This window comes from Neofelis nebulosa, chromosome 8, assembly GCF_028018385.1.
Source record: "Neofelis nebulosa isolate mNeoNeb1 chromosome 8, mNeoNeb1.pri, whole genome shotgun sequence".
NCBI classification, from domain to species: domain Eukaryota; kingdom Metazoa; phylum Chordata; class Mammalia; order Carnivora; family Felidae; genus Neofelis; species Neofelis nebulosa.
The window spans coordinates 100,355,730-100,369,111 of NC_080789.1; the positions used below are offsets into that span (position 1 = coordinate 100,355,730).

Consider the following 13,382-nt stretch of genomic DNA (forward strand, 5'->3'; position numbering starts at 1 on the left):
GCAAATTTTATTTTGTCCTCCTCCAGCTGTTTGCTCAGTTCCTTCCCTTTTATTTTCTTCCCCCATTTTCTGGAACTCTCAAGAAAGAAAAGTGAGCCATTCTCGCCCTCTTAGTCTCATCCTATGCTAGGACAACATGGGAATCTCTTTCCCGCTGATCATAGCAGAACCGAACCTTTAGTGGTAGTGGTGGGAGGGTGGGGGAAGGAAATAGGAGTCAGCATACACATGGGTAGGGAACATTGCAGTTATTTAACTATGTGGGCAAATAACTTCTCTCTGAATCCAGATCTCTGGGGCTGAAGCTTTTGCGATTAGGCTTTTGAGGGGTGAAGGAGATAGGTTGTGGGGAGTACGTAATCTAGAGGGGAGAGTTTATGAGGATCAAAGGAGACTCCCAGAATAAGGTACGGGGACAACTTCTCTCCAACGAGGAGCGGCCATGAGTTACTGTTGCAAAGTACTTAGTGTGTACTTAATGTTAATTGTTGAATATTAGTTATGAGAGGGAAAAACAATTTTACTTCTGTTTTCATTTCCCTGAATGTTCGCTTTCTGGAAGCTACAGGACAAAATGTAAGGAATGGACAAGGCCACTCTCTCTGTGATTTCTGCTTTTTGTTCACATTCTTTTATTTACCGATGATTTCCAGGAGATCTAGCTTTCCGCTCCTCGGCTTTTCCCCCTCACCCACCCCTCCCTCTCTTTGTAAGGGGGTTATACACGAGAGCTTGTTGAAGAAGGCTGAAGCAAAGGGGCAAGAAAGGGCGGTTAACTAAAGAGCACTTTATTTCTGTGAAGTTCTTTGTAAGAAATGGGGGTATGAGTGGCTTGAATCCCCTGTTGTGTTGGAGGGCAGTCAGTGGGGTTGAAGTATGACATAATATTTCCCATTGGGGAAAGGAGAATTTCTCTTAGAGGGTGGCAAAATGCCTTTGCCCCGTGTTCCTATTCTAGGCATCTGTTCCTTATTCCTTCCAGTCAAGGTGCCTCCTACATACACCCTGCCATCTGTTCTCCCCAAGATTCCCCCTTTACAAGTGATGAGTGATGATCACTTCTCTTTTCTAAGCCCCTTTTCTACTCAGATCCACACAGGATCTGCGAGAGTAGACTAAATTGTACATGTAAATGTTCCTTGTTTATAATTCATCTGTGTCTTCTGAAAACTAGTCTCATTAAGGCTCTGGCGGGCAGCTGGAGTAACTGAAATTTGGGACTAGGGCTGAAGGTCGGCTCTCAGACCTCCTGAGATTTTTAGCTCCCTTCCATTAAACTCAGCCTTGCTAAATGGCACAGGACAAAGCTGACCCTCTTTGGGCCTCAGTTTCCCCTCCCCTCCATGAAATGGAAAGAATACTACTTTTTTTGGAGAGTCCGGCATTGCTGGGCTCAAAGTATAGTTGTTGTTGTATTGGGTGATGTGTGCAAAACCGCAGGAGCTCACTGCCTACAAGAGGAAATAGGGGAGAAATTTGGAGGAGAGGGACAGAAGGAGCAGTTGCTTGGTATAGGTCCACCCATCCTTGCTTTCCTCTCTTCAACCCCCATGTTTCTGGTTTGGTGAGTCCTTCATACCACCCATAATGCTTTGCATTGGTGCAGGCTGGCAAGGGGGTGTTTGGTCTCACAAGTTGTTGTTGTTTTTTGCATGCTTTCTTAATAAAAAAAAAAAAAAAAAAAAAAAAAAAAGAAGACGAATGTTGACGCTTTTATCTTACTGGTGCCGGTCTCAAATGTCTTTTGGCCAGGGTAGGAAGGGAGAAAAGCGAAAACATTTGTTTTCAGCTGGCCATGTAGCCCTCCCCGCCCTCCCACCACTGGGTTTGATTGGTTGATTTTGAAATTTTTTGGTAAGATTCAGGGGGAAAAAAGAATCAAAAAACATGCTTTTATTTTTTTTTTTATTATTACTTTTTTTAATGTTTTTTAAATTTATTTTTGAGACAGAGAGAGAGCACGAGCAGGGGAGGGGCAGAGAGAGAGGGAGACACAGAATCGGAAGCAGGCTCCAGGCTCTGAGCTGTCAGCACAGAGCCCGAGGCGGGGCTCAAACTCCCGGACCGTGAGATCGTGACCTGAGCCGAAGTCAGTCACTTAACCGACCGAGCCACCCAGGCGCCACACAAAAAACATGCTTTTAATACTGCTTTTTAAAAATGCTATTAAATATAGTAAAATCTTGTTGGGAGAGGCAGTCACCCCTTGTAGCTTGGTGTGTGAACTAAGCCACCTTGCCTGTGTTCTGGGACAGGACATTTCAAAGATTAGAGGGAGGAGCTGGCTCTCCATGTGAGACTTCCTGTCAGTACTTACAGGTACTTACCGAGTTTTTCATAAGCAACGAGGGAATTCCAGTTGTAGGATTTTTTTTTCCAGACTACATTTCCAAGGATTGGAACTCTCAAAAGGAACCCAGAAATAGCAACTATTGAATCTTTATAACTGTGCCATTCCGCCCTAATATCCTATATACTAAAGGCAGGAGTTTGGGAATTCTACCCGCGGTCTCGTGAAACATGTTGGGACTTCCTGAAGCCTAGCTAATTGCTGTTAGAGCAAGCCTATAGCAACCCACTATGAGATTTATTTGTTGTTTATTTAGAGATTATGATATATATATGTATATATCATATATAAAATATAAAAATATATATTTAAATTTTAATATATTTACAATTATTATTTCATCAAATATATTTATTTAATATATATTTTTAAAATTTATAAATATATATTTAAATATATATTAATGCATTTATATATATTTTAGAGAGAGAGCATGCATGTGTGCACAGGAGGGGAGGGGCAGAGGGAGAGAGAATCTTTTTTTTTCTTTTTACTTTTTTTTATGTCTATTTTTGAAAGAGAGGGAGAGACACATTGCAAGCAGGCGAGGGGCAGAGAAAGACAGCGAGACACAGAATCCGAAGCAGGCTCCAGGCTCTGAGCTGTCAACACCGAGCCCGACACGGGATTTGAACTCACAGAACGGTGAGATCATGACCGAAGCCGAAGTCAGACCCTTAACCGACTGAGCCACCCAGGTGCCTCGAGATTATGATATATTCTGAGTGTCAGACAATTAAGAGGATCCACAGATCACAGCCTTGCAAGGAACCACAAGAAAGAAAGCATTTATTCATATCAATTAGGTAAGCAGATTACATTGGAAGGTGCCATTGCAAATCTTACATCATGTTAGACATTGTTACCTCACAATTGGAAGAATTCCCAGTGATTTGCAATTTTTCTGCATAGTATTTTATAACCTATTTGTAGTCTCGATCCTTACCTCAACCATTGAACAAATAACAGTATCTTGCAAGTCTAAAACATCTCATTTTCTCTTTTTTTTTAGATTAAATAATTATATTCCACTTAGATGAGGCTATGTTGTAGTACAAAGAAACCTGGAATTTTAGAGTTTGAACACATACAAGTTTATATACCCAGAAAAATGAGAAGGTGACAGAGTTAAATAATTTTTTTTTTTTCTAACAATGAAACAAGGATGGAAGGAAAGCCATATATATGGTTGGAATGGATCCACAGAGGAGAAGAAAATGTGTGGTCATGAGCAAATTAACGTATGATGATTAATGAATGTTAGGATGATGGATACACAAAAATGAGGAATGTGGTTAAAATTCATCTTCCAAAACGAGAAGTCACTTTATCATGTATAAAAAACTAGCTGCATAAGCACATGACTTAACATGGTAAACATCAGAAGAAACATCTAAAATTGCTACAAGTGTTATTTCTGGGAGATGGGTGTAGGAGGAGGGATTGGTTCCGCGGAGTGGGGCAGGAAACTTCTTACATTTCAGTATAAGCTGGGAATGCTGTTTAAACTATGTGCATGTATTACTTTGGAAAAGATAAAGAATAATTTTAAAAAGCCCCAAGATACACATCCGGTGAATGATCTACACCTGTAGCCATGCTTTCCAAAGTGTGATGGTCTTCCCGGGGAGGGGGTACTCAGTCATCAGGCAATGAATTCAAGGATTGCTGCTCTGTCCTCTACCCTCTTTCCCTTTTCACTTGAAATGACTTTGGGGGGGTGGGGGGTGGGTGTTGAGGGTATTAGTTTCAAGCATTAGTTTCAAGCAAGTTTCAAGTTTGACTCTTATGAAATTAGAGGTTATTAGATGCACAAAGTCTAATATGGAAGACGATTTAGAGGCCAGGGTAGGGTGGGATTAAGGGAATAGAGTTTAAGAAAACAAATGGAAGAGAGATGGTTCTCGCAATAGGCAGACTGAGTAAACAAATAGAAAACTCCACAAACCACAGCTCACGTGCCATTTCGTGAGGAAGTTTTCAGATGCCTTAGCGGCCTGTCCTTACACAGTAGATGCCTATTTAATTGGAATAATGGAAATTTGGAATTCCCATTGGAATTCCCATGTCCTATATCCAGAAGTATTGCACATAGCAAGCATCTGACATTGTACTCTGCTTCCAGACTCAGTCTCATAACTGCTTGTTTTCATAGACTTTTTCTTTCTTTTTGTACCTTCTTTTCATTTAAAAATATCACCACCACCGCAACAGAGCCATAAATAAATGATCATCTTTCACTCAGGTAAGACTAGATGGAATGGTTTTAAATTGAATCTGGTGGGGAGGGATTCAGACAATACTAAAAAAAATTTGGGGCGCCTGGGTGGCTCAGTCAATTGAGTATCCAACTTCGGCTCAGGTCATGATCTCACGGTTCATGAGTTCGAGCCCCACATCAGGCTCTGTGCTGACAGCTCAGAGCCTGGAGCCTGCTTCAGATACTGTGTTTCCCTCTCTCTCTGCTTCTCCCCTGCTCATGCTCTCTCTCTCTCCCTCTCTCTCAAAAATAAATAACGATAAAAAAAAATTTCATGATGGAAAAATTATTTTGAAACAGACTAGTTTCTCGTTGGTTTCATTTAGCTTCGGTTGGGATAGAAATAGACTAATTTTTACAATTCTCAAATTTAGCATTCATTAGAAACAAGAGAGCTTGTTAAAACACTTTCTGGAGCCCCACCCTCAGACATTCTGGTTCAGCAAGTTTCTTGGAGATTCTAGCAAGTTTCCAGGTGATGAGGATGCCCCTAGCCTGGGCTCATACTTTGAGAACCTCTGGATTGATTCTTTGATGGTTTCTGAAATCCCCTACTCACAATATCCCTTATTGTTTTAGAAAATGGCACACTGGGTGAATACCTAAGAACCTCTGCTGGGGTCAACCACTCCATATTTTCACACAGATGTACTGATACTATTTCTTTCCGTAAAAACTTTGCTTTGGGGACAGCTGGTAGAGTGTGTGAGGTCTTCACTGAAAGCTGCCTCCAGAATGCCCTTCATCGACTGCCTTGCTTTCTTCCTAAAATCTTTTCCTAGGAGGGCATAGAGGAAGGGATTAAAGCAACTATTGGCCGACGCGAGAGCGATGCACACGTGGTCCCAAGACAGCAGAGCTTCTCCAAGGGGAGTTTCTGGGTCAAAAAACAATGATAGGACCCCAACAATGTGGTATGGAGCCCAGCAGATGCAGAAGACAATCACCACAGCCATGGCCACTTTCAAGGTTTTGATCCGAGTCTTGGTGAAGCGGCCCCGTCGCATGCGGAAGATAATGAGGCTGTAACAGGCCACCATGACAAAAGAGGGCAGAAGGAAACCTACCACTAGTCTGGTGATGGTTACTGCCCCCCGGGGGGTTAGTACTTGATTGTTATATGAAAACTGGCCTAAATAATCACCCTGGAAATCTTGGAATAGCTCATACAAGTCTGAGGAATTGCTGGAAGAGTCAGAGTAAAGCTCTAAATCAAGTGGGTTAGCTCTGTGATCTTCAATGGGAAACCCACTGGGGACTATAGGTGAGACCTCATTCGCAGGCTTAAATAAGTTATCATATGGAGGTTGACTAGATAAATTAGCTGGATCTATAGGGAGTGACTGTCGAGAAGGTCTTTGAAATGTTTGAGAATGGAAGATAGTGGTGGTTGTCCAAGGCAGATCATCGGTTCGTTCAGAGAAAGACTGCAGCCTTGCATCCATTTCTCCAGGCAGCTGAACAATGGAGTTGTCAAGAGATCCATTTTCCAGTAGATCAATGGTGAAGTCTGAATAATCTAATGAGCCGTAGAAGCCAAGATCATAGCCACACATATCATGGTTGCCTACAGTGAATGTTTCCCGGTACATGAACACAGGTATGCACATTACAAAAGCCATCACCCATATACATCCACAGATAGTGAAGGCTGTCCCCACATTGCGGTGATTCTGGCACCAGATTGGCTTGAGTACCAAAAGGCAACGATCCAGGCTAATGACAGTCAGCAGGAAGACACTGGCAAACATGTTGAGGACAATGATGGAGGGGATGAGCTTACAGAGGAGCCAGCCATAGGGCCAGTGTCCTTGGAGAGCCAAGTGAGCCAGGGAGAAGGGCAAGGAGAGGCAACAGAGGAAGTCCGCCAGCGTGAGATGGAGAAACCAAACTGTGTTCACTGTCCGCTGCATCTTTAGGCCAGCCACCCACAGCACCAGCCCGTTGCCTGGCAATCCCAGTAAGAAGGTGAGGCTGAGAATGACCATGGAGAGAATTATTTGGGGTTCATACCAGGGCTGTGAGGGTAGGTCAGTTGAATTGGTCTCAGCAGAGAAAGACTCCATTGCTGAACTTCTAGAAAAATATAAACAAAAATATTAAAACTACTGTTTTAAAAAAGCATATGCTTGGGGCGCCTGGGTGGCTCAGTCGGTTAAGCGTCCGACTTCGGCTCAGGTCATGATCTCACGGTCTGTGAGTTCGAGCCCCGCGTCGGGCTCTGTGCTGACAGCTCAGAGCCTGGAGCCTGTTTCAGTCTGTGTCTCCCTCTCTTTCTGACCCTCCCCCGTTCATGCTCTGTCTCTCCCTGTCTCAAAAATAAATAAAATGTTAAAAAAGCATATGCTTGGGATTATAACATTCCCCCATTATGAACTACAAAAGTCCTCACACTGTTTTAGTTTGTGTTCTTTCTTAATTTTTTTTTTTTTTTTTGAGAGAGAGAGAGAGAGCATGCATACGAGGGTGAGGGGGGCAGGGGAGAGCGAGAGAATCTTAAGTGGGCTTCATGCTCTGAGTGGAGCCCAACATGGGGCTTGATCCCATGACCCTGGGATCATGACCTGAGCTGAAATCAAGAATTGGATGCTCAGCCTACCGAGCCACCCAGACCCCCCTAGTTTGTATTCCTTGACTTCACACTGGACCACACAAAAACATCTGTGACAATTAGAATCTACTGTATCAATTTAATTTTTTTTTTAACGTTTATTTATTTTTGAGACAGAGAGAGACAGAGCATGAACGGGGGAGGGTCAGAGAGAGGGAGACACAGAATCTGAAGCAGGCTCCAAGCTGTCAGCACAGAGCCCGACGCGGAACTTGAACCTACAAACCATGAGATCGTGACCTGAGCCGAAGTCAGATGCTCTACTGACTGAGCCACCAGGCGCCCCAACAAACAATAACTTCTAGACCAGAGGTTCCCAGCTTTGTATCCATGAAAGGGCTTTGTGAAGCTCCATCACCACGTCAAATGTGAAGCTCCATCACCACGTTAAGATTTTAACTTAGTATATTCTCATTTCTTTGAGAGTTGAAGTTCCATCCATTCCCTCTACCAGACCTTTGAAGGACTCACCGCCACAAAAAAGGTGCAGTGGATTCAGTTATGTCTTTAGATACCTCATCTTTCCCTTTTTGCTTTCAGATTTCTCAAGAGTTGTTTACCCTCTCTGCATTGATTTCCTCCTCACCCATCATTTCTGTCTTGTTTGTTAGTTTTTTTAATGTATAATCATAAATATGCATACATATATACACATATGTATTTTTGAGAAAAAAAATTTTAATATGCACAGAATGATCTAATTTTGTCAAATTTTGATTAACAAAAAATATGCACACATATATACACATATGTATATGTATATGTGTATATATGTAGGCATTTTTTTCTCAAAAAACTTTTTTAATGTTTATTTATTTTTGAGAGAGAGAGAGAGAGAGGCAGAGTGTGAGTGGGGGGCAGGGAGCGGAGAGAGAGGGAGACACAGAATCAGAAGCAGACTCCAGGCTCTAAGCTGTCAGCACAGAGCCGGACGTGGGTCTCAAACCCAAGAACTGTGAAATCGTGACCTGAGCTGAAGTCGGAAGGTTGACTGACTGAGCCACCCAAGGCGCCGCCCCCCCCCCCCCCCCAGTTTTTAAAATTGTGTTAAAATACTCATAATGCAAAATCTACCATTGTAACCATTTTTTTAAAGATTAACATTTTTTTTTAAGTTTATTTATTTGCAGAGAGAGAGAGCGAGAGAGGGAGTGGGGGAGGGGTAGAGAGAGGAAGAGAGAAAATCCGAAGCAGGCTCCATGCTGTGAGTGCCGAGCCCGACTTAGGCTCATCCCTATGAACGTGAGATCATGGCCCAAGCTGAAATCAAGAGTTAGACACGCAATCAACTGAGCCATCTAGGTGCCCCTGTTTAACCATTTTTTTTTTATTTTTTTACCGTTTATTTGTTTTTGAGACAGAGAGAGACAGAGCATGAATGGGGGAGGGGCAGAGAGAGAGAGGGAGACACAGAATCGGAAGCAGGCTCCAGGCTCTGAGCCATCAGCCCAGAGCCCGACGCGGGGCTCGAACTCAGGGACCGCGAGATTGGGACCTGAGCTGAAGTCGGATGCTTAACCGACTGAGCCACCCAGGCGCCCCAACCATTTTTAAGTATAAAGTTCAGCAGTGTGGAGTATATTCACATTATTGTGCAATCACTCTCTAGAACTTTTTCATCTAGTAAAACTGAAACTCTACACCCATTAGACAACAATTCCCCACTTCCCTCTTCCCCCAGCCCCTGGCAAAACACCATTCTACTTTCTGTTACTATGTATTTGACTACTGGGCATTTGTCTTTTGGTGTCTGGTTTATTTCACTCAGCATGATGTTGTCAAGGCTGATCCATGTTGTAGCATGTGTCAGAATTTCTTTCCTTTTCAAGGCTAAATAATATTCCATTTTATGTAAACACCACATTTTATTTATCCATTCATCTCTTGATGTGAAGTGCTCTCACCTTTTCGCTGTTGTGAATAATGTTGCTATCAACTGGCATGCAGATTGTTTTATAAACTGCTTTCTTTTTTTTCAGCTAGTCTCCATATCATACAGTAAGACTGTTACCTTAAGGAATGTTCAGTCTTTAGCCAGTGTTTTTCCAATCATTCCCAAAATATCTTCGATAGCTGATTTGTCCACAGTTATAGCCAATCTAGGATCACACTTTGCATTAGGACGAGAGGTTTGAATTGAGAGAGAGAGAGTACATGCGTGTGCACGCGAGCGGGGGAGGGGCAGGGAGAGTGGGAGAAGGTGAGAGAGAACTGCCAGCACAGAACTCGATGTGGGGCTCGAACTCACAAACTGTGAGATCATGACCTGAGCCAAAAACAAGAGCTGGTTAACTGACTGAGCTACCCCGGTGTCCCAGGATGTTATGTTTCACAAGTCTCTTTTTTTTAGCAGTTTCTCTTTTTCAAGGAGACTAGCTTGTTTCAGGGTCTGTTGTTCCCACCATTCATTTTTTCCCTTTTCTAATTTGTCTTCTGCCCCATCGCTATGCTAAAATTACATATAAATAACAAATCCAGGGGGGCCTGGGTGGCTCAGTCGGTTGAGCATCCAATTCTTGATTTCGACTCAGATCATGATCCCAGGGTTGTGGGATTGAGCTCTGCGTCGGGCTCCGAGCTGAGTGTGGAACCTGCTTAAAGTTCCCTCTTTCTCTCTCACTCTGCCCCTCCCTCCACATAAAGAATGAAAGAAAGAAAGAAAGAAAGAAAGAAAGAAAGAAAGAACAAATCGCAACATCTTATTCTGTTTTCATCCACCAGTCCATTCTCTTGACCTCTGTGACATTACTCTCCCTTAATTCTGAAGACTCATAAATGTACCCTATCTTACGGCTTTCCTGAACAACTCACTATGCTGGCTCATGTTGTTTACTTCTGTCTGGAATTATACCCTTAACCTTAACCTCCTCCGTCTTGCATCCTTAATCTCTATCTGTTGAAATCCTAGGCATTCTTCAAAAACAAGCTCAAATATTATTCTTCCTTGAAACCTTCTCTTACAGTCTCAAACAGAAATTAGTTCTTCAGCCTCTTAAATTTGTGCGTGTATGCGTGTATGTTGAATCTCCTTTCATATTATCTGTGCAATGATACATTTTGTCTTGTATTATAATTATTATCGTGGCTGTCTTATCTATTATGCTGGCCTTAAATCTCATGATGGTAAAGATGAACCCTCTTCCTAAGTACTCGTTCTACAGAATTTAGCACAATGCCTTATATGATGACCTAAAGGTCAAAAATTACTTCAGTGGATGGATGTTCATTTGGGGGTTTACTTTTTTTTTTTTTCCAACTAAATTTAAAATTCTTATTCCTATCCATTAACCCATTAAAGACGCTGTCTCTTCTAACTTCCCTTTGGTTTTCCAGTTCCCGGTTCTTACTGGCTGCAATAGCATTTTATGTTTCCTTTCATAGAGTCCCAAAATAATTTTGTGGCTTCGGAGTCATTCTGCTGACTTAACCAGATGTTTTCATAGGGCCTTCCATGATTAGCAGAAGTTAAAATAACTGAGTCAACAAAATAATAAAAAAGAAGAAGTGATTCTCATTCCCCTCTCTGTAGCCTTACCCACACAATATTCAAGTCCCATCAGGAGCCCTTCCTTCCCTGCTGTGCACGGCAGGTACCCTGGTCCCGGGTCCTACTCCAACACACATATTAATGCGGAGATCCATAAAATATTGAGAGAAGGGTGGAATCAGAGAAAGCTAGGGCTCAAGGGAAACTTAGTAATCATCTTTCCTTGTCTCTAGTTTTATTTTGCAGTTTTTGACGCTGACACTCAGCAAATTAGCTGACTTTCACACATTCACAACTAGGAGGGTTCTGAGATTTTAGGACCAATGCCTTTCACACCAATACTCCTTTTACTAGAGAGAATCACAGAACTAAAAAGTCTTTGGTATCGCTAATAAAGGGAAAGGTATGGAGAACTGCACCAACTGAAATAATAAAGACTGAAAAGAGGGGCGGCTGGGTGGCTCAGCCGGTGAAATGTCCGACTTTGGCTCGGGTCATGATCTCATGGTTCGTGGATTCCAGTCCCGCATCGGGCTCTGTGCTGACAGCTTGGAGCCTGGAGCCTGCTTCGGATTCTGTGACTCCCTCTCTCTCTGCCCCTCCCCTGCTCTTTTTCTCTCTCTGTCTCTCAGAAATGAATAAACATTAAAAAAAAAAAAAAAAGTATTTCAGAACAAGATAACTTTTTACATTTCTCCAAGTGCTTTGACTGAAAAATACCTCTGCATTTAAGATTGGTAGAGCTTCTTTCTTTCTTTCTTTCTTTCTTTCTTTCTTTCTTTCTTTCTTCTTTCCTTCTTTTTAATTTTCAATACTGAATTGGCTGAAAGTATTTAAAAAGATAAAGGAAATCCTGAAGCTAAAAGTCAATTATGATAGGGAGAGAAAGCAGATTCCAGAATCAAATACTAGTGATAGGATTACAGTCGGTAACAATAAGGAATAAGCGAAAGAATAAAAGAAAAAAAAGAGAAAGTGGAATGAAAAAAAATATATATATATACATAAAGAAAAAATAGGTCACCGATTTGAGAAACAAAACCATTGATTTGGAAAGCTGGAATCATAGTTCAAAAAGAGAAAGATAGCCAATTTAAGAGAGAAAAAAAAATGGTATGAAAATTCACTATTAGTTCTAGAATGAAACTATTAAGAAGAAAAATAAATAGAATGTGGGATATTTAGAGAAAGAGAGGTGGATGTGGGGATAAAACAAAAGCAATACAAGCTGGGGAAGGAATGGGGGGGGGGAGGGAGAGGATAACGACCCTCAAACCATTATCCGTACGTAACAAGGAAAACAAGCACCAGGGACCAGGTGGATGTAAGCTTTTCTTACCAAAAACCTGAGATGGTAGCTGAAGGTTTCAGCACCAGCCTGGAGGTCCCCACACGTCCAGTCTGGTCTTCACTCTTACCCACAATCAAGTTATGAAGTATATTTAGGAAACTTGCTGAACCATTCCTCTTTCCCCTCTCTCTTCGTTTTTGATGACGATAGACGGAATTCCTCACTTTTGACTCCTATTTGACTTTGGAGGATGAGTTTCAAAGTGAGTCATGTATGAATGTCTCAGATAAGGAGAGTAAAAGAACGGAAGTGGGAGGGCATACTTCTCAGATGATTTCTGTGGGACAGAATACGGCTAAAGAGGGAAGTACTTCTGTAATCAGCTTCTTGCTTTGTAGGTTTGGGCTTGTGCTTTAGAAACGCACTAAAATGGCCCTGCCATCTGTGAGGGTGGAGGTGAGGAGCAGTTGGGACGAACGCCCCGCACAGCATCCCTTAACGCTCTCAAACAGCATCCCTTAAATGCTTAACATGTGGAAAGAAGCAAGCCATACCGAAGTCAGATTGAGCTATGCCCTAATCTTGAGAGATTCACAATCTGGTAGGAATACGCACCCATACACTACAAAACTGTAATACAACCCACACTATAACGGCAGAGATACCAGTAGAAGAATAGTAGAAAATAACAGGGAAGGGTATATTTAGTCTGGGGCAATCCTGGAAAGTCTTAAGGTAGAAGTTAAGAGCTGGGCAGGTCCTTAAAGACTTCTGTAGACACCAGAAGTGGGCATGCTGTTTAGAGTGTGTAAACGGAGCAAAAGGAGAGAGGCAGGGGGGCGTGGGAGAGTGCTTCCGGTATTGGGAATGGGCAGAAGAGTCCGTCAATTGGATCGTTTCATCAGGAAGGAGTGCAGAAGATGGAAGCGGGACCTCGCGCAATGATTCCTGCTTGAAGTATACACTGGAAAGAATTCTCGCTCACGTTATTCCTTTACGCATATGCATGTGAAATAAAGTTCATTTGGGTCAAATGTATTTGAACGCTCTTGCCTATGGTAAAGGCTTCAGTCCATATTAATCAACTTATTGTCCAAACCGTATCTGCTCCTCCTCCTGTTTGCAGAGAAATCACCATGGAATTTAATTAATTAATTAATTAATTAAAGAAGTAATTAATGTATTTATGTATATTTGAGAGAGAGCACGCACGAGCGGGGCAGAAGAGCGGAAGCAGAAGGAAAGAGAGAACCTCAAGCAGGCTCCACGCTCAGCACGGAACCCAACTCCGGCTTGGTCCCACAACCCTGGGATTGTGAGCTAAACCGAAGTCAAGAGTCAGACGCTTAACTGACTGAGCCACCTAGGTGCCCCATAACACGT

The 13,382-nt window shown here is 42.4% G+C and overlaps 1 protein-coding gene across 2 annotated transcripts; it reads right to left on the minus strand.

The window, feature by feature from the left end:
• Window positions 1–3,122: 3,122 nt before the first annotated feature.
• Window positions 3,123–12,334, minus strand: C3AR1 (complement C3a receptor 1). 2 transcript variants are annotated; one of them, XM_058743793.1, is made up of 2 exons: window positions 12,048–12,334; window positions 3,123–6,683 (listed from the first exon to the last, which is right to left on the minus strand). In XM_058743793.1, exon 2 carries the CDS (start codon window positions 6,674–6,676, stop codon window positions 5,249–5,251), a length of 1,428 nt encoding a protein of 475 aa, XP_058599776.1. In that variant the 5' UTR covers window positions 6,677–6,683; window positions 12,048–12,334; the 3' UTR covers window positions 3,123–5,248. The 2 variants fall into 2 exon arrangements, with proteins under 2 accessions (XP_058599776.1, XP_058599775.1); XM_058743792.1 differs by having other exon boundaries at window positions 3,123–6,686; window positions 12,048–12,332.
• Window positions 12,335–13,382: the final 1,048 nt, after the last annotated feature.

Coding starts and splice junctions, on each gene's coding strand:
- C3AR1 (XM_058743793.1), bottom strand. CDS start 6,676: ATGGAGTCTTTCTCTGCTGAGACCAATTCAACTGACCTACCCTCACAG.